Source organism: Oryctolagus cuniculus, chromosome X (genome assembly GCF_964237555.1).
Source record: "Oryctolagus cuniculus chromosome X, mOryCun1.1, whole genome shotgun sequence".
NCBI lineage: Eukaryota > Metazoa > Chordata > Mammalia > Lagomorpha > Leporidae > Oryctolagus > Oryctolagus cuniculus.
In genome coordinates, this window is record NC_091453.1 from 74,508,535 (window position 1) to 74,530,273 (window position 21,739).

Below are 21,739 nucleotides of genomic sequence, written 5' to 3' on the forward strand. Positions count from 1 at the left end.
GTTTTGAAGTTAAGAGACTAGGAATGGTTTTCAAACTTTAGGATGCATCAGTATCACCAGCTCCAAAGGTTCTCATTTTGTAGGTCTGAGGTGAAGTCCATCATTAGGATTTTTAATAAGCTCCCAGGTGATATCGATGCTGGTGATCTGGGAAGCACATTTTGAGACTCACTGGACAAGAGTAATGCATCTTGAATTTTCAGCCAGAGTTTCCCCCAAAGCACACAAGAGCAAACGATATGCAGGTGTGCATAGGCTGAAGCATGGTGTAAAGGTCAGGGCAACAGCAGAGGTGGCAAAGCCAGAAACAACCAGCACTGAGCTCAAAATATTTTGGGAGTCTCCTGTTTCAACTTCAAATTTCAGGTGTATTTCTGCATTCTATTATGTAATATATCTTATTTTTTAATATAAAAATAACACTCTCTATTCTTTCCAGTAAAAAGTGATGGCTTAGGGCCATATTCTGCCCAATATGGGAGCTACTAGTCACATGTGACTATATGATTTGGTTAAAATTAAGCATAATTTAAAAATCAGTTACTCAACCAAATTAGCCAAATTCCATGGGGCTAGCAGCTACTATATTGGACAATGCAAGTATAGAACATTTATATCATTAAAGAAAGTTTAATAGGAAATTGTATATGTATCTTCTGAATTATATAAAGCAAATATTAATGAACAGGAATGGAGAAATAGATAGTAATATAAAACAGCAAGAGACTTCAATATCCCACTCTCAATAATGGATATATCAATATATCACTCAGAAAATAAATAAGGAAATATTAAACTTGAACTACACTTAGACAAAATGGACCTAATAAGCGCATACACAATATTCCATGCAGAATATAGCTGAATGCAGAAATACACCTGAAATTTGAAGTTGAAACAGGAGACTTCCAAAATATTTTGAGCTCAGTGCTGGTTGTTTCTGGCTTTGCCACCTCTGCTGTTGCCCTGACCTTTACACCATGCTTCAGCCTGTGCACACTTGCATATAGTTTGCTCTTGTGTGCTTTGGGGGAAACTCTGGTTGAAAACTTCCAATAGTGAAAGAATATATATTTTTCTCATGTACACATGGAATATTCTCCAGCATAAACCGTGTGTTAGGCCACAAGTCTTAAAAAATTTAAGAAGAGTAAAATCATATCAAACACGGTTTCCAACCACAATGGTGTGAAAATAGAAATCAATAACAAGAGGAACTGTGGAAGATTTAAAAATACGTGGAAATTAAACAACATGCTCATGACCAACTTATAGGCCAAAAAAGGCATCAATAGGGAACTTTTAGAATATCTTGAGACAAACGACAATGGACACAATATATCATATTGATGGCATGCAGCAAAAGCAGAGGAAGTTTTTAGCAGTGAACATGCCCCTTAAAAGAGAGGAAAACATCTTTAATACATAACTTTTTTTGGATTGTAACATCAGAACTCACATGGTACAGTTGATAGGAACATCGTCTTCATGGGTCATGTTTGTGAGTACTCGGAAGAGTTGCATAAGAATTACAGGAAGAAACTGTATCATGACTTGAATCTCCATGGCATGCAAACACTAAAAATAAGTCATGATTAGTTATGAAAATGCACAGAAATATAAGTTACACATGTGAAACAAAAAAATTTTGAATATATAATATATTATATAAATGTGAGCTTCATGAGACAGGAAACTTTGTTTTGAGACTTAATTCATCCCTCTGTTTTGGTACTCAGATGTTGTTAGTTTATCTAATATTAAATACTTCACTGAAGATAACAAAGTATAATTAGTATAAATAGTATACTAGATATAAATAGGTCTTGGAAAAAAGATAACTGACTCTTGGTAAATCCATATTCAACTATGGGTGGAGGAGAGGCCAGTGTTGTAGTACAGTGGGTTAAGCCACTACTTGGGACACTGGCATCCCATATCAGAGTCCCGGTTTGAGTTTTAGCTGCTCTGCTTCTGATCCAGCTCCCTGTTAATGCACATGAGAAAGCAGTGGAATACGGCCCAAGTGCTTGAGACCCTGCTACCCACGTGGAAGACTTAGATGAGTTCTTGGCTCCTGGCTTTGGCCTGGCCCAGACCTGGCTGTTCCGGCCATTTGGGGAATGAGCGAGTGAACCAGCAAATGGAAGATTGATCTCTCTCTCTCCTCTCTCTCTCTGTCTCTCTCTCTTTCTCTCCCCTCCGTCACTCTGACTTCCAAATAAATAAAAATAAATCTTAAGAACTTTCTTTACAAAAACTATTCAACTGTTGGGGTGGGAGAAGTACATGGGTTTGAGATGTGCCTGCTAACTCTCAGTACTCCGTTTTACAGGGGAATGTGGGCCATTGGCTAACCTGATGAGAAGTTCAGTGGACTTCAATAAAGAGCACTTCTTTAAAAAAAAAAAAACTTATCTGAAAGGTAGAGTAACAGAGAAGAAAGGAGGAAGGAGGGTGGGTTGGAGGCAGGGAGACAGTGAGAGATCTTCTATTCTCCAGGTCACTCCTCAAATGGTCACAACAGCCAGGGCTGGGCCAGACCAAAGCCAGGAGCCTGCAGCTCCAGCTGGGTCTCCCACATGGGTAGCAGGGGCTTAAGCACTTGGGCTATCCTCCGCTGCTTTCCCAGATGCATTAGCAGAGAGCTGGATTGGCAGTGGAGCAGCCAGAACTGGAACTGGTGCTCGAATATAGGATGCTAGCATTGCAAGTGGCAGCTTAACCCTTTGTGGCACAATGCCAGCTCCAACAAAGAGCACTCCTATGTCTACGTGACTTTACATCAGCATCATCTACAAAACTCAGGCAGTTCTGTATTCTAATACCCTCGTAATACATTTCTTCAAAGTGCTAACACTCTGCCTGTAAGTAACTGTGCTACAAACATTGAAAAAGAAGAAACGTGTGCACATATACTCAGAAATAACACAAACAGTCACGTTTGTTAAATTTCTTTTCTTCTTTCTGTCCTCTGCACATTTACACACTTACTCACTTACTTGGTTCATCAAAAAAAGAACACAAACCTGCCTGAGCACCTTCTGTGTTCTTTGCATGTGTAGTGCTATTGGGAACAGGGTGAGATGAGCACGTGAAGACTGTGCCCAGGAATGCATCATTTACTTTTCAGTCTGCCTGACTGCTGCTCCATCTTTCCATTCATACTCGCCCTTTTACACGACTCATCCTCTCTATCTGCATCAGCTCAGTAACAAACCCCTTAGATGTACTGCGCAGCTTCCCGTCCAGATGCCTAGGCCAAGATAATGAGCTCAAGGAACTCAGGCTATACTTCAAGTTTTTCCTTCTGGAAGTACCTGCCACCACCCCTTTTTCAAGATCCTGTCATCTATAGCCAAAGTAGTCTAGTCATTTCCTAGTAGGTATCAACACAACTACTCTTGTCTCCCAACACATTCAACACCTATTTCCAAATGAATCTTCCTCCAATGCTGGTTTTAAAATCTCCAGACATTACTATCCTTTCACTGTGCAGTTACATATTCACAGGTTCCATGAATCAGGGTATGGACAGGAATCAGGGTGAGGAGGGATGGGAACTCTGTTTTTACTGGGGCCGGTGCTGTGGTGCAAGAGGTTAATGTTAGGAAACTGGTGCAGTTTTATCTATGGTGCAATCTACACCCTGATTTGCATCCTATGCCCTGGCTCCCGCTGCCATTGCTGAAAGCCAGGTGGCCACATGGCCCAACCTCTGTGGTCAAGCTCCACCCCCAACCTAATGGGATTCGCTGCTCCTGCTTCCCTGCCCACTCTCGGGCAAAGTTTTAAAAGGGCCTGTTCCTGAACAGGTGCTCTCTTGGCTCCTCTCTCCTGCTCTCTTGGCTTCTCTTCTCTCCTGCTCACTCTCTCTAGCCTTCTCTCTTCTCTCACTCCCCCCTCTCCTCTCCTCTCCTCTCTCTCTCTTACTCTCCTTTTCCCTCTTTGCCCCTTCCCTCCGGCCTGCTGGGTTTTCCCCAATAAACTCTTTCCCTTACTCCGGTGTTCAGTGTGCTCTGTGACGGCTAACAGAAATATATGAGTTAAGTCTCTACCCTGCACACAAGCATCCCATATGGGCGCCAGTTTGAGTCCTGGCTGGACCTCTTCCAATCCAGCTCCCTGCTAAAGGCTTGGGAAAGCAGCGGAAGATGGCCCAAGTGGTTGGGCCCCGGCATCCACATGGGAGACCCAGAAGAAGCTCCTGGCTTGGGATCAACCTAGCTCTGGTCCCTGTGGCCATTTGGGGAATGAACAAGCAGATGGAAGACCTCTCTGTCACCCTGCCTTTCAAATAAATAAACAAACATATATTTTTAAAAATATTTGTTTCTACTTGAGAGGCTGGATAATCCTCTTTGACTTGTAAAACTGTGGATATGTATTATTTTGATCAAATAAAACTATAAATTCAAATTCAATTACTCAGGGGCTGGCGCCATGGCTCACTTGGTTAATCCTCCACCTGTGACGCCAGCATCCCATGTGGGCACCGGGTTCTAGTCCCAGTTGCTCCTCTTCCAGTCCAGCTCTCTGCTGTCACCTGGGAGGGCAGTGGAGGATGGCCCAGGTGCTTGGGCGCCTGCACCCGTGTGGGAGACCAGGAAGGAGCACCTGGCTCCTGGCTTCGGATCAGCGCAGCGCCGGCTGTAGCGGCCATTTGGGAAGTGAACCAACGAAAGGAAGACCTTTCTCTCTGTCTCTCTCACTGTCTATAATTCTACCTGTCAAATAAATTTTTTTAAAAATTCAATTACCCAAATTTGCAAGTACTGAATTCAAAAGGACTCTCTTTTAGGTAATATCTCAAATGTAATCACTATACAAACAATCCATATTATACAAACAGTCTTCAAGGAGTTTGTGAAAATGCATACTGTGGCAAAAAGCTATGCATGGATTTCAAAAATTTTTTGCATCAAAACAAATTTATCTTTTAATTCCATTTTTCCACCAAATATTTGAAATCCTCTTGTATTAGACCACCTCCTGCCAAGATTTTTTGATGCTTCTCATTCCTGGGAGCAGCGGATTTCCACCAGGGGCCACTTTGCCATCCGTGCCTCCCTAACAGGAGATTTAGCAACGTCTGGAGACATTTTTGGTTATTACTGACATCTACTGGGTAGAGTGCAGCAATGCTGCTGAACACCCTACAATACACGGGACAGCCCCGCAGCAAAGACCAATCCTGCCAAAACATTAACAGTGCAGAAGCTGAGAAATTATAACCTATGGCATTAAGTCCAAGTTAATTAATACCCAGCCTACATTTTCAACCTTACAACTTCATCATCATTCATTACTATGGGGAGCAATCCGGACTAGACTAAGTTACTCGAATTAAGACTTATTCTATGCATCTGCTCTCCCACAATATGGCGCTGGGAGAGAAGTAAACAGCTTCCGCACAGCTGCCTCCAGTTCAACTAATAAATTGTAGGACTTGCTCCTGATTGGAGAGCAGCGTACTCGGCGTGTGGGCAGCCGAGTTAGGATTGGCGGAGGAGGACTATAAAGGAGGAGAGAGACGGCATGCACCAGGAACATCTATGGGGAACATCTAAGGGAACCCGTGCAGCCCCCGAGAAAGCTGGCCGGCGGTGTGCCGCTCCCCTGCGGAAGTGGGGAATGCGGCCAGGGGGAACTGCCCTTCCACGGAGGTGGAAGGGATAGTAGCCAACCCGGGAAGAACCAGCAGCAAACCCGGGGAGGGCCGAGCAGACGAAAGAACAGCGCAGGGTTCAGTGTTGCTCCTCCACGAAGAGGGGGAGCGACATAATGGTGCCGTGACTCGGATTAGGAAACCTAGAACGGATAGGAAACTTAGGAGGGAAGAAATGACTCGGATAGGAAACTTAGGACGGATAGGAAACTTAGGAGGGAAGAAATGACTCGGATAGGAAACTTAGGACGGATAGGAAACTTAGGAGGGAAGAAACGGGAAGAATTGGGAAAATATCGGAGAGAGAGACTAGCAAACAGCCTAGGGAAAATACCGGAGAGAGAGACTAGCAAACAGCCTAGGGAAAAGCCGGACAAAAGAGGTGCCGGAGGAAGCTGTTGAAAGCCTAGGCATAGATTCAGATACGGACTACGGGGGAAGCTGGGAGAAATCTCTAAGGTCAGAAGCGAAAGTGAAAGCTAGAACAAACAGACTCGGACGCGGACTGTGGGGAGAGGCCAGGAGAAATGAGGGAGGAATATTGTTGGAAGAAAACTTAGGGAAACATACCGGGTAGAGAAAAATGTTAGGGAAATTGAAGCCGTGGGGGGCAGGCCAAGGCGGACACGAAAGCCACTTTGGGATTCTCAAGTTAGCCCGGGAATAGGGGGCGAAAAGTTGAAACCAGAAGCTGAGACGTAAGCCAGATTGGGATCCGTCTGATTAGCCCGGGGAGCAAAGGATGGGAAGCCAAACCGTGGGGCGGAGACGTACGCTGGGTTGAATTCGCCAGGCTAGCCCGGGGAACTTGGATTGAATGCTAGTGGTGGAGACGCAAGCTACGCTGTGTTACTCGCGGAAGCCGCCGCGTGCAGAGAGAGCACGGGGCGTGAATAGATAGGGAACGCTGGCGTAGGCCGTGGTTCAGACGCGAAAGGGTTAAGCGTGGAGACCGCGGAGCGCACGAAGCCGAGCCGCGCAAAGCCGGGAAGCTGCGCAGATGAGAGAGGCGCGCGGGCTGAAGCGGCGAGGTGCCGGAAAGCCGCAGGGATAAGAGAAACAGAAGTTTAGAAGTAAGATGAGAAAAATAGGAATGCTGGAAGATAGAAGTAAAATGGGAGAAATAGGAATGCCCGGAGATAGAGAAATAGAGAAATAGAAAGGCCTCCCCTCAACATGGCAATTAGAAGGCTTGGATTCGGTCTGCCCGATTAGTGAGGCGATGAGCACCTGGGCGGCTAGCAGCTTGTGCGCCGCAGGTCACCGAAGACAGGCACGAATTAACATCAGTAAGGCTTCCCCACAATGCAACAATTAGGAGGCTTGGATTCGGTCTGCCTGATGGGTCTTGTAAGTCCCCTGCAGGCAGAGCAGAGCATGCGCTGCAGGGCACCGAACACAGGCACGCATCAGCACCTAAAAACCTCCTCACAACATGGCGAAGAGAGGACCCGGATTCGGTTTTCCTGATTGATAGGACTTGTAAGAGCCTGTGGCAACTCTAGCAAGTAGAGCAGAGTGTGTGCCGCGGGACACCGAAGACAGGCGCGTATCAACGCCAAAAATAAAAAGAAAGGGGGATCTGTGGGGAGCAATCTGGACTAGACTAAGTTACTCGAATTAAGACTTATTCTATGCATCTGCTCTCCCACAATATGGCGCTGGGAGAGAAGTAAACAGCTTCCGCACAGCTGCCTCCAGTTCAACTAATAAATTGTAGGACTTGCTCCTGATTGGAGAGCAGCGTACTCGGCGTGTGGGCAGCCGAGTTAGGATTGGCGGAGGAGGACTATAAAGGAGGAGAGAGACGGCATGCACCAGGAACATCTATGGGGAACATCTAAGGGAACCCGTGCAGCCCCCGAGAAAGCTGGCCGGCGGTGTGCCGCTCCCCTGCAGAAGTGGGGAATGCGGCCAGGGGGAACTGCCCTTCCACGGAGGTGGAAGGGATAGTAGCCAACCCGGGAAGAACCAGCAGCAAACCCGGGGAGGGCCGAGCAGACGAAAGAACAGCGCAGGGTTCAGTGTTGCTCCTCCACGAAGAGGGGGAGCGACAATTACAAGGCCAAACAGGTCTCTTATGGTTCCTTGAATGTATCATATACTTTCCTACTTTTGTGCCTTTAGTCACAGTTGTTAGCCAAATCCCAGACAACTTCAGTGAAACCTTCATATTCTCATTCAAGAAAGGTGGACCATATGAATTTCTAATAACCACACACACACACACACACTCAACACCAGAAACAGACCAAAAAATCTTGGTTCCTCTCATCAATCAGCACACAGTCTAAAGGGTATAAACACATGGGGCCGGTGCTAAGGGGTAGCAGGTAAAGCTGCTGCTTGCAGTGTCACCATCCCATATAGGCACCGGTTCTAGTCCCAGCTGCTCCACTTCTGATCTAGCTCTCTGCTATGGCCTGGGAAAGCAGTGGAAGATGGCCCAAGTCCTTGGGCCCCTGCACCCACATGAGAGACCCGGAAGAAGGTCCAGGTTCCTGGCTTTGGATCAGCCCAGCTCTGGCCATTGAGGCCATCTGGGGAGTGAACCAGCGGATGGAAGACCCTCTCTCTGCCTCTCTGTAACTATGCCTTTCAATAAATAAATCTTTAAAAAAATGAGGGGGGGGATAAACACATAGCACTACATCAGGGCAATACAAACAGTATATAGCATGACAGTGGCATACACAGAGGGCACAAGGGAAGAAGCAACTGAGTCTGGAGGAGAGTAGGGAACACCAGGCAAGACTTCCGATCAGAAATGATCTCCCTGACACCAGTATTGTTCTGCTAGAATTCGTTCTTAACACAGCAGCCAGGGTTCTTTTTGAAATGCAAACTAGATAATGCCATCTTCCCCTTGTTAAAAAAAGAAAAACAAACCACCATGAATGAATACAGATCTGTCATGGGCTGTGATCTCTACACATACCCCGCCTCTCTCTCCAAAGTCATCTCACGCCGTGCTCCAGCTACACTGCCTTTTCTTTCTCTCCTATCAATGCACCAGCAGAAGGTATATACACATACTGTGATGCTCTATTCTCCTTTCACACAGCTTCATCACCTAAGGTTGTCTTCTTCTTGTCATTCCCTGAGATAGACCTTCTCCGACAACTAGGTCTAGAAGGTACTCCTGGGAAGGTTACAGCTCATTAACCCACTCAATCTTCTTTATAGCACTCATCTAACTAAAATCACATATTTATTTATAATTTCTCTTCCCCAACTCCAACAAGTACAGAATCTGAAGATATGGGAGCACCCCATATCTTCCCAGGACCCAGAAAAATGTTTGGCCCATGGTGGCTGCTCAAAATATGTATCTGATGAATGACAAAATAAATCAATGAACAGAGAACCAAAGGAAAGATCAATTTGGGAGCCTTCTGGATTGCACTGGCTCCCAGGTGCACTGAATCATTAGCATTTGTACCCTGTATCACTACTTGACACTGAATACATATGACTTTGTATTACTGCCATATTGTCATTTAACTTATGTGTGTCCTGTCTCTGAAGCTAGGTTGTAACATTCCTCTGGACATGACCCGAAGTTACTCTTCTCTGCAAGATCCACAGCATTTGGGAATACACCTAAGTGCATAATGAGAGCTCAGCAAGTAGATGCGAAGTGGATGATGAAACACTGTCATTTAAGGACAACAGATAGCAAGGTAACTAGGTAGCAAGAGACATACGTCACAGGCATGGCTTAGCCCTGCTCAATGACTAGGCAAAGTCTCTTTTCTTTGGATTTCTGTTTCCTTATCTGTTTTTTTTTTTTTTTAAGTCCCTTTCAGTAATTATCTATACGTGTTTGGCCACTTCTATTTACATTTTTATCATTCTAAGGAGAACATATTTAATGCGGTTCATAGACACAGTTTTAAAAACACAATGACAGGCCGGCGCCGCGGCTCACTAGGCTAATCCTCCGCCTAGCGGCGCTGGCACACCGGGTTCTAGTCCCGGTCGGGGTGCCGGATTCTGTCCCGGTTGCCCCTCTTCCAGGCCAGCCTTCTGCTGTGGCCAGGGAGTGCAGTGGAGGATGGCCCAGGTGCTTGGGCCCTGCACCCCATGGGAGACCAGGAAAAGCACCTGGCTCCTGGCTCCTGTCATCGGATCAGCGCGGTGCGCCGGCCGCAGCGCGCCGGCCAAGGCGGCCATTGGAGGGTGGACCAACGGCAAAGGAAGACCTTTCTCTCTGTCTCTCTCTCTCACTGTCCACTCTGCCTGTCAAAAAAAAACAAAAAACAAAAAACAATGACACTCACTTCCCATGCTTCTCGCTCCCTCTCTCACTCTTTTTAAACTTTTGCTATAACATTTTTAATTTACTTAATAGTCAAAGGCTTAAGGATCCACTAAATAAAGAATTCAACAAGTAAAAAGTACAAAGACCATAGTTCAGCAGGAACATGGACAAGGCCTATACATAATAATCAAATCCAAAGATGTCAATTTCACTCATAAACAGTGATTATTGGCTATTTCTGAAATCATGCATATTTCACTCATCGCCACTAGAGGGCAAGCATACGTCACAAAATTTCCAAAATTCCACACCCTTCAAAACACAAGTATGAGTATTCTTTTCCATTTTAAGAATACCAGTATATGAAAAAAACATTTTGTTCCATTCTGCTCTGTTTAAAACTTTTACAAGGCTTCCTTTCTGGAATAAAAAGACAATGACCTTAACAGACAGAGCAATCACGCATGTATGTATAGCTGAGGTCATCCCAGACAACATCCAAGAAAAGGACTGGAAGATTAGACGACTATTAGATTTCTTAATGATAATTAAGAACAGGGGGTGGGTGTTTGACGCAGTAGTTAAGACACTGCTTGGGCTGCCCACATCCCACATCAGAATCCCTAGTTCCAGTCCTGGCTCTGCTACTTATCCAGCTTTTTGCTAATATGTGCCCTGGGAAGTAGCAGGTGATGGTTCAAGTACTTGGGTCCCTGCCACACTCATGGAAGACCCAGATAGAGTTCCTAGCTCCTGAGCACTTGGGGAGTGAACCAGCAGATGGGAAGTCTCCATGTCTTTCACTGTCTCTCTGCCTTTCAAATACAATGAAATAAATGAAAAGAAAGAAAGAAACACAAGTCACACCATGTCACTCCTTGGTCCAGAGCCCTGTAAGGCTTCCTGTCTCACTTGGAATAAATTCAAACTCCTCATCCCACAAGGGGACTTACCTGACTAGCTCCTCAGCTACCTGCCCCACCACACTGGGCCTGATGCTGTGCCTTGCACGCACCAGACCAAGCTCCTGAGGACCTCTGCATTGTTCCCAGTTCTTACCCCCCTGCCCCACCCCAGAAATCCACATGGCTCACACCCTCATTTCCTTTAGACCTCTGCTCTAACACTACTTTTCCAGAGAAATCTTACCCTATCGCTTTAAACAGGCACTCCTTCTCACTCTTTGTTCAATGTCATTGCTTTGGTTTTCTTTATAGCACTTTTTACTACCTTGCATGACATATACATTTATTCTTTTATGTATTTAGTGTCTGTCTGCACAAGACAGTAAACTCCCTGACAATACAAGGATATCGGTTGTGTTCTTCACTTATGTTTCCAGTGCTAACAACACCACCTGCCCCATAGGAAACTCTCCAGAAATAGCTAGGGAATGAATGATTAAAATGGGGCCACTCTCCTATGTCATTCCAGCCTCAGAACTACCCTGCAAGATGATTATTACTGGCATCCCCAGGTGACAGATGAAGAAACGAAGGCTCGAAAAAGTTAAGCAACTTGGCCAAGGTCAATCACGGAGCTAGGAAGTGACAGATCTGGGACAGAAACTCAGTCTCCATACATTTTATGTCATGTCATACACTGCCTCTCTGAAAGATGCAAACTATTTCTTTCCCGAGACTGCCATGCAGTAAAATAGCATATTGTCCAAAGGGAAATTCTGCAGGCGCTTCATTTATAACGCTAACTCCCAGACTTAACACAGCTAACCTACTAAAGGAGCAATCCATAGAGAAGAGCTGCTGTCTGCCCAGTGTGATGACACGTGCACACAGCCCTAGAACGTAGGGAGTAAACTGAGTCTCAGGTCTCCCCAAGCCTGTCCCCTTACACAGCGTGCAGCAAATCTGTTTCTTTGTCTAGCTGGCCCTTTTGATTGTCCCAAGAACCATTTCCCATTTTATTCCAAGTCAAAGGGATTCCACGCCTCCTGGTCCTTTCCCACATTGCTTTCTCCACCTTCCCTGGGCAGTCAGCGGGCAGAGAAAAGACCTGAAAAATCAATTGATGGGATGGAAATACACATTTTCATGAGATTTTGAAAAAGTATGATGTGGAATTCTGGCTCGAACACTTTCTTCCTAATGTAGCAACTGTGCTGTGGGCATTTTAATAGCCCCTTGGATGGCAAGTATGTGGCAGAAAGTATTCTGAGTGTATACAATCAAAATATTTTAAAATGTTCATTGGATTTTGTTTTCCACACCAAAATGTGGCAACAGAAAGACACGAAAAACAAACCTTCGCAGAAAACTGCTGTTCATTTACCTTTAAATATTTAATGAGCTCGCCTGGAACTTCTTTCGAGCCCGACTGAATCAGCTGGCAATGATGGAAGAATTTGTGCACATGCAGATCCTGGAACACAGATGGAAACAGCCATATGAAATCTGATTCAATTACCCGCAAACGTAGGCTTTCTACCTCTCTCCTTCCTCCTGCATTTTGCAAACCCTTCTCTCTCGGATTCTTCTGCCAGACTCAGTAGCTGCAGCTCAACATAGGTGTCCATGTCCTGAAATCCTCTCCACTGCTACACAAAGCAGCAAAACCAAGTAAATGCGACATGTACCTAAGCACACGTATGCCAACTCCTCAAACATTCGGTTTAACTCCTTTCCTGCCTAGTGTGTTCTGTGAAGTTGGGCTGCTGCTTTGTTTTAAGGAAACGAGCAGGAATGGAGGTCTGCACTAACAGGGGAAGAGAAGCTAGCGACAGGAATTACTACAACAGTCGTCTCGGGCTTTCAATACCCAAGCTGACCATGGCACTTGTTCGGCATACGAGGCCAACATTCCATAAGGAATCAATATATACGGATTTTGTGGGCAGCTTGAGCCACACCAGGAGCGGGAATAATCAAATGTGTACTCAAACTTGGTTCCCCTAATATTACCATAGATCTCAGGGGAGTCACCTAACTGGATTGAGCCTCAGTGTCTTCATTTATAAAATGGGGATGGAAGCCTCCACACTCCTCTACGCTGAGTACCGGAGGCTCAGATCAGCTAATGGCAATAAAAGGGCTTTGTCATTTTAGAAAAACTCTAAAATTTGAGCTAGCACAAAGTGATTGCTAATCAGAAAATCTCACAAGTCCCTTTTCTAAGGGTACTAAAATCAAATACAGTTGATTTTAAATCAGAAACATCCTCTAGGATTGTATAACAATTGACAAAATTCAGGTAACACAACTTACCTGAGTATAAATGGTAGACTCTAAGTGGCTTTTAATCTTCAGCAATGGCTTTGCACCATCTACCCACTTAATATCCACATTGGATTGCTGTGAACAGAAAATGGAGTTTCTGTAACAAAGCAATGGACAGATGAACAACATGTAACACCTTTCCGCAGGTCAACATTTTCCAGAAACAAATGTATTCATTTCATACAAAAGGACCACTGGAGCAAATAACTTCCCTCTAGAATAAATGTATCCTAAGTCATCTTAAATTTCTAATCCATTCCAGAGGGATAATTTATAAATTACATTAAAAATTCCTCAAACAGATGAAAATTTTTAAATGATGCACGGAATCCAAATCCCAGTTTTAAAAATTATTGCTAGAATCACTAGACAGAAAATAAGTCTGTCACATTGCTATAAATGCTAAACATGCATTCTCCATACTTATCTTCATCGTGGACCTCAACCAGACCTCAGACCATATTCTGGGAACCGTCATCTTCAACAGTCAACTAGACCAAGAGAATTCTATTTTCTAAAAGAGTTCATCCTGATTACTTCAACAAATGCAGACATTTTCCTACCCTTCTGGATTCAGGATCATTCACATTCAAGTAGCCTGGGGGAAGATTAGCCGAAACGGGCAGCTGCTGCTCAAATGTGATCATTCTACCATCCTTCAGCAAAGGCACCCAGGCGAAACCAACTGCCAAGACAATAATCAGCAATGAGAAGCCAAACAAAGGTCTGGAGGGGGGAGGGGGTGAGCAGGGCAGGGCATAGCAACGATGTTTGCAGGGATCCGTATGTGGGAGTCCAACGGTTGGGCCTCTGAATCCTGGGAAAAAGAACACGGAGTTGGCCTGGCCAGTCACGAGTTACTTACTCTATCTCCTTGACCATGAAAATTGCAACAACACCCAATCTTTCCATCCCAAAGAGCTGAGAGAACAGAGTGAAATAATACATGAAAACACTTCAGCATTTTGAAAGTACCTCAAGCCCATTATCTTGCTGCTTTGGGGGATTTTTTTTTTTTTGCTAGACTTAGTTTTTAAAAGGATCAGATCCCTTTCATCCATCCTTACATGTTCCCAAATTTCTTACAGCAGCCTTAGAGTAAGGTAGCAAGTCAAAGTTACATTCTGTATTTATGGGGGCAGTCGTAGCATAAATCATCGGTTGGACAGAGGTATGCTGACTACAGAAGAAAGAGGTGTAGGAGGAGAATGCAGCAGTGTTTATGACTTGATTCCACTCGGAAATATCCCCAAATCTGTACATTTGTCAACAGTTCTACCCCAAAAGAGCCTCTTGGCTCCCTACAAGAAAACTCATCATGTTTTAGCTAAAAACGCCAGAGCCATCTGTGTTGCGCCAGTTGATCAGTGTCAGTATTTCCATTATAGAGATCACTCTGGGTTTCAAGTGTTTATAACTCGGCTGTAAAATAGCTTGCTCTAGACTGAGTTTTGGCAAATGGACAGGGGGTGTTGGCTGGAGAGCACTTTCTAAAGCCATTGCTTTCCGATTCTTTAAAATTCTTTGCGTGACTTGACGTGCGTGTGAGTGTGTGTTTATACTGTGAACACAGAAGTCAACACAAATCTGGTTAGAAATGTTTTCATTTATGTGTTTAATTTGCCAAATGCTTTCACTCTCCAAAGAAGACAGAAACACTGCTTTCTCTAAGTAGCCTAAATGGCTTTCGCAGACTGTGAAACGAGCCTGCAGGGTAGTTTTACTAGTACCACTGTGGAAAGGGTTTACCCCGACCTTTTCCCGTATAACAAGCAGAGGAAAGGAGCGCGAACGCAAGAACCTTGAGGGATGACTGTCAATGTAGTTAAACTGAACACCTGACAGAGCAGGCTTGATTTCCAGCTCAGACACGGAGAAGATATATTTCTTGTTCCAAGACAGACAATATTTTTCCCTCATAGAAATTTTTATTGAGATATATTTCAGCTTCCACACCAATTGTGTCTTCCAAGTCTACAACTGCATGGCGTTCAGTGTACTCACAAAGCTGCGTCGCCGTCACTGCCATCTAACTTTCACAGTATCCCTAAAAGAAACTCCAGAGCCCTCAGAAATGGGGGAAGTCTCCGTTCCCCCTTGCCCCCAGGCCCTGGCTGCTCATCTACTTCTTGCCTCTGCGGGATTGCTCAGGCAATAGTTTCTGCACTGCAGATTAATCAGAGAAGGGCCAACCGAATCCCTTAGTCAAAACTCATATGGAGCACTCGGAAGCTGTAAAGGTACAATGTCAAGCATACCATCTGGCTTAAAGGTAGGAAGCCTCGAAAGGCACGGACAGTTCACAGTGCTGAACGGCACATAAAATAACCCCCTCCACGCACCATGGAACATCTCATCTAATTTTGTCTAGGATTTGGATAAAGCAGAGTAATTTATCTTTGAGGAGGCACAAACTGTCATAGGTTCCCATTGTTCTGCTGGCTTTTATTCTCAGTCCTCAAGGTCCCTAACCCATACTAACTGCAAGTTCTAGGGGGACAGAGCACAGGACCATACTATCCACAGAAGGGACTCCCTTCTGCTGCCTGATGGGTGTTGCTCAGATGCCTCCCTAGCATCTCAAACTTAACATGAGTCCAAAAACATCCACCCACAATTCTGCTGCTGACAGCATCTTCTCTCCAATCACTCAGCTTTCAAATTCCAATGTTAACTTTCAATAATCTGCACACAACTTTCTAGGTGCTTGAAGTCATCTCAATATTACTTATAATACACGAGACACTGTAAATGTCAAATAGTTGTTATATTGAATCATTTAGGGAGTAACACCAGGGAAAAAAAGAGTCTGCACATGGTTAGTACAGACACAGTTTGAGGAGAATGTTTCCATGCGTGGTTAGCCGAGTCTGGATGCACAACCTGTGGATGGGAAGGAGACCGCCTGCATTTTTCTTCTACAGTTTTCCTTTGTTCCCTTCCCCGGTCCTGCCATAGAGTAGTATGTGTTCTTTCTTGGACCTCTGAAATAGCTTAGCTGGTCCATCTTCCTTCCATCCTTCCCTTCCTCCCTTTTGTTCCTGCTCCAACATACGTTGTCCCTTGTATCGCTGCCTAATCAGTTTTTCTACAAAACAGCTCTTACTAGTGTTTATGACCTTTCCACAGTTCCATTTGAGGGACAGAATAAAATCAGAGCCACAGCCTGGCATTCAAGGCTTTCCACAGTCTGATGCCTCCATCTCTTTAACAAAAATTTATGTATTCATTTGTTTGAAATGTAGAGGTACACAGAGAGGAAGAGAGAATGAGAGAAAGAAAAAAAAAGAGTGAGTGAGTGAGTGAGAGAGAGAGACCCTCCATCAGCTGGTTCACTCCCCAGATGGCTGAAACAGGCTGGGGCTGGGCCAGGCCGAAGCCAGGAGCCTCTTTTCCAAGTCTTCCACGTAGGTGCAGGGACCCAATCACTTGGGCCATCTTATGCTGCTTTCCCAGTTGCAGTAGCAGGGAGCTAGATAGGTAAAGGAGCAACCAGGGCTTGAACCGGCACCTATATGGGATGTCAGCACCACAGGTGGTGGCTTTACCCCCTGGCCATACCACCCCCTTATGCTGCCTTTTCAACCTGACAACCTATGCCCTCCCTCCACAGTGCCCTGTGCACCAATTTTAGTGAACGACTTCAGTTCCCTGCCCACACCTCTTCATACAAGAGGTGTCCTGTATAAGCAGTTCTGGTTCCTTCACCTGAGAACCCCCTCCATTCCCGCCATCATTGTGTAATCATACCCCACGCTTTAAGACTACTCGCTGATTTCCAGCCACTCGTCCCTCCACCAGCTAAATAACTTGATCTTCCTGTGTTCACACTGCAAAACTTCCTATGTACCTGATATTATATAGCTGTCTAGCGAAGACTCTTTCTTCCTACTACATCATAAACTCAGTGAAGATGCGATCTGGGATCCGCCACTGCATTCTCCACAGTACTTACTACAATATCTTAGAATTTCCAAGAAAAAATACACAGAAGTGCCCAAATAATGATCAAGTGACCTGTATCTGAATCCCAGGGCATTTTGATGTTCATAAAGTGGGTACGGGAATGGCACTGTGGCACAGTGGGTTAAGCTGCTGCTTGCATTGCCAGCATCCCAGATCCGAGAACTGGTTTGAGTCCTGGCTGCTCCACTTCCAGCCCAGTACCTGGTAGTGCACCTGGGAAGGCAGTGGAAGATGGCCCAAGGGATTTGGCCCCTGTCACCCACACGGGAAACCCAGATGGAGCTCATGGTTCCTGGCTTGTGGTTGAACCAGAACTGGCTATCATGGCCATTTAGGGAGTAAACCAGCAGATGGAAAAAATCTTTTTCTCACTGTTCTCTCTGTCCCCTCTGTCCCCACTGCTGTCACTCTGCCTTTCAAACAAAATCTTTTAAAAAAATAAATAAATAAAGTGGGTGTGAAACAGGCTGTGTTCACAGAGCACCCCTTCTATGTTCTCCTAAGAAAGCTTCCTATTGGTTTCTCTAAAGCCTTGCTGAATGGCACCATGGCTGGGGCTTCCCTACCAAGGCTTCTTCAAGTCCATTAACTCTGTTCTCTTCTCATTAGTACCAAGCAGCCCCCAGCTCCCCTCCAGCTCACAGGTGTCCCTGGCTGTGGGCTCATTCCTCTTTCTCAGAGAGCAGGACTAAAAAATTCTGGTTGCTGGGCAATTTTTCATAAAAGAAATAACAAAAACACTGTATCACAGTTGTTTCTCACCGAGAATACTGATGTTACTCTATGTAGCTTATATTCCAAACACACTGACAAGCATCTGAACACTGATATTCGGTAGAAATGACAACAAAATAAACAGAATTTATCTTTCACTTTTCAACTGAACTTTTAAACTTAGAAATCTAATTTTTTGATGAAGGGAAGACACGATCTGTAGCTTGAAGAAAAGAAGTTATATACCACACAGTTGCATTTCCAATAGCTGCAGACAGGGGCCAGCGTTGTGGTGCAGCAGGTGAAACCACTGCCTGTGAGGCCAGCATCCCATATTAGTGCCAGTTCAAGTCCTGGCTGCTCTTCCAATTCAGGTCCTTATTAATGTGCCTGGGAAGGCAGTGGAAGATGGTGCAAGTGCATGGGCCCCTGCCATCCATGTGGGAGTCCTGGATAGAGTTCCTAGCTCCTGGTTTTAGCCTGGTCCAACCCTGGATGTTGTGGCCATTTGGGAATTGAATCAGCAAATGAAAGATCTCTCTCTCTCTCTCTCGCTCTGCCTCTCAAACAAATAAATAATTCTCTGCAGCTATTTTCTAAGTTTATTTTTTAACTGTTATTTAAATTTTTAGAAGTTTCTTTTAGTTGTTTCAGAGGTAGACAAAGAGAGAAACAGGGAAACAGAGAGCTCTCATCTCCTGGTTCACTTGCCAAACGCCTGCAACAGCCCTGGACCCAGAGACCGAAGCTGCGAGCTAGGAACTCAATCCAGGTCTCCCACATGGATGGCAAGGACCCAGTCACTCAAGCCATCACTGCTGCCTCCAAGGGGATACATTGATGGAAAGCTAGAATCTGGAGCTAGAACCAGGAATGAAACCCAGGTATTTGGATATGGGGCCTGGGTATCCCAACACGTGTCAACCAACAAGCCAAACACCCGCCCTAAGACAGATACTTAAAGAGAACTTGTACCTGGAGTTTCAACTGTGTCCTGCTTTTTGGTTGTTCCCTTCGTGTTGATCTCACAACTTACATGATAGAACGTGAAAAGCAAATGATGTTTCTGATGCAGGTGAATGGGAAGCTCAATTTTCATCTGTAATGACAGCGAAATTACACATGACATTTCTGTTTTCACTGTCTAGCTGGACTGTCATTTCATTCAGTTTCATCACAATGTTAAGTATGCTTCCTACACACAGGCCAAGTGGCCCAATAGTAGATACCATTTCCATATATTCCAAAAGGTTTTCTGGTCATTTTCAGTTTGACAACAATTACCTCCTGAATCGTGAGGGCTAATTTATTGTTTTTGCTGGGAACTCCAATGGATTCTCCTAGATTCCATTTTGCCACAGGATTTTTCTGAAACACTTGATCAAAACCACATCTTCACAGTCCAGGGACTCTGTGTAACCCAATCTGAGCTAATGAACATACCGCATTTAAGATGTGCATTAACTTTGAAAGGATACTGTCTTTTCTAAGTTTTTGCTCTCCTTTACATGAATAAAATTAAGCTTTCACAAATAAAAAAATTCACTATGTTATTAGAGTATCCACAAATTATAGTTTACATACATTCCTCTAGAAGAAAAACTCAGCTTCACTCTTAAAAAAAAAAATTTTTTACCCATGACACATAAACTTAGTTAAAACTTCAAGCTTATAATGAAGTATCTCAAGCAATTTTCAAGTCAGAACTCAGCTGAATGCTTATAATGCATGACTCCTAGAAGTATGTAAGAGACAAATTACAGATTATGAATTTAAATGATTTCATACACAGGCATATGTCCACATAGTGTAGAGGCAGACTCATTGTCTCTCTCTCCCTTCTCTTCCTTTTCTATCACTCTCTCTGTCCCTTGCAGTCAATATACAGTGAATGATTAAAAAGTCTGTTCATTTCAGGCATCCTAAAACCACTGTGGGTGACTGACATCACATGATGCAGTTTTCTGCAGTAACCAGGGTTGGTTCTAGAGATGCATATATTAAACAGCTTGGTGATGGACATCTGGCCCAATTATCATTCACATGAGGCATGCTTTCTGTGTTAGCACTAATGTGTGTGGTAGGTATATTTCACTATGGCACATGCCTATTCATAGCATCCAGACCATCTGGGTAACTAATGCTCTGCTGCACATAAATATGGGCAGACACCCCTCCCTGGGTGGCAAACGCAAGGCATCACCACTCTCCCCCTCCCTGCTCCCAGCAAAATTAGACCCATTGGATGGAGAAAGGAACAAGCCAAGTCTCAGACTGGGACATAAGCCTTCTATATAACAGCATGGGGACCTGGGGAGGTCATGGCAGCAGGGGGATGGCTTCAGATCAAGCCCAGAATGGAGGCACGAAGACAGCAAAGCACAAACAGCAGAGTGTCTGGCCTGGGATGCCCATTCCTGGGTCCACAGAGATAGGCAGGAATCAACAGCAGTGTACCGATTTGGGGAAGCCAGATACCTATAGACTATAAGTGGCTGGGACAGAGACACTGAGGAACATTCTGGGAAGTAAAGAAATTGTAGAAATAGAGAGATAGGCAAGAGAAGCAGAGATGGGGTAGAGACAGGCTCAGGAAGGTGCATAAAATAGGAGTCCACATGCACCCCTTTATCTGCTTGGCACTGGATTCTGCAGACCCAGCTGTGGAGTTGTCTCTCCAAGTATTTCACTCTACCAAGTCGAAGCACATCAGGAAAGAGCTAGATGGACCTTCAGAAAGTCTCTTCTGATTTGTTTATTTTATAAAGCTGAGGAAACGGAAACTCAGAAAGGAGGAGAGAATTGCTCAGTGTCACAGAGCTAGGAGGGCCAGAACCCTTGCCTCACTCCGGCATTTATTTGTCTCCTCCATTGTTCTTTTGAGTTGGGGAACCCCTTAGATTTGTGAGCAAATCTGCCACGGCCACCAAAGGGCACCAAGCATGTTGTGGCCCTTGGTTTCGTTGTGACATTTTCTGTTTTCACAAAACAAAACGATCAGGGATTACAAAGGGCAGATTAAAGGGTACAAAAGATTCAAAGAGAAAAAGAGTAGTAACTCCTGTGTTTTATAAATGTCAGCATGGTATGTTTTTTTACCTCATCGTAGAATTCTGGGTTTTGGTTGTGGTGCGAGACAACGGCATAGGCATTGGTGGTAAACACGGACCCCGCAGGTTTTCCATAAATACACTGCAAAAGAAGGGAAAAGAGTCTCGGCTCAGATGTCTGTAAGTGTACAAGACCATGGCCAAGGCCACCTGGCTCTCACCATGAGCCCGTCAATTCCGAATCAGTGACACAGTCACTCCAGAGACCACCGTGGACAACACTTGTCTCTCCGGATGCATTTCAGTGTGCACCCATCCAGGAAATGCAACTCCAAACTACTGACAGTAAGAAGTTGTGCACTTATAATCATTTGACAGGGAAACAGTCTCAAACCAGGCCTTTCAAGCTTCTATCACATTATTTGTGTTTAACACAAGGGTACTTCAAAAACGTCACATAGAAATGGAGCAAAGTTCATTTTGACGCAGAAATCAACGGAAATCCAATGCACAGATTTTTCATAATACACATTCTCCATGAATTTTGAAGACCTCAAGAAGCTCCACCTTAGCCAGTCAGCAACATCTGCTGGGTGGTCATTGTGCAGGGGACAAGGTGGAACGTTCTCTTGTTGGTGTTGCTATTTTTAAGCCAACAGACACATTCTTAGCCTAAAAGACTTAAGAATTGAATTGTCTAGTAAGCTACAGGCGACTTTACTGTTATCGCGCATTTTTAAAATGTGGCACTTTATGAGTCACATTTTGAAAATCACTGGCTTTCTGTTATGCCAATAAAAGAAACATAAGGCTTTCTGTGGTTCCATGAAAAGATCCGATTGCA

At 44.6% G+C, this 21,739-nt stretch overlaps 1 protein-coding gene across 3 annotated transcripts in view; it reads right to left on the bottom strand.

Moving 5' to 3' along the window:
• DOCK11 (dedicator of cytokinesis 11) overlaps window positions 1-21,739 on the bottom strand; it is a 213,951-nt gene that overhangs the window by 88,792 nt on the left and 103,420 nt on the right. For all 3 annotated transcript variants that reach the window (XM_002720256.5, XM_051827332.2, XM_008272922.4), the window contains exons 19-24: window positions 20,945-21,037; window positions 18,821-18,944; window positions 13,729-13,850; window positions 13,154-13,240; window positions 12,222-12,311; window positions 1,460-1,578 (exon numbers count right to left, since the gene is read on the bottom strand). In XM_002720256.5, coding sequence (XP_002720302.2) covers window positions 1,460-1,578; window positions 12,222-12,311; window positions 13,154-13,240; window positions 13,729-13,850; window positions 18,821-18,944; window positions 20,945-21,037 — 635 coding nt within the window. The remainder of the gene's footprint in view (window positions 1-1,459; window positions 1,579-12,221; window positions 12,312-13,153; window positions 13,241-13,728; window positions 13,851-18,820; window positions 18,945-20,944; window positions 21,038-21,739) is intronic.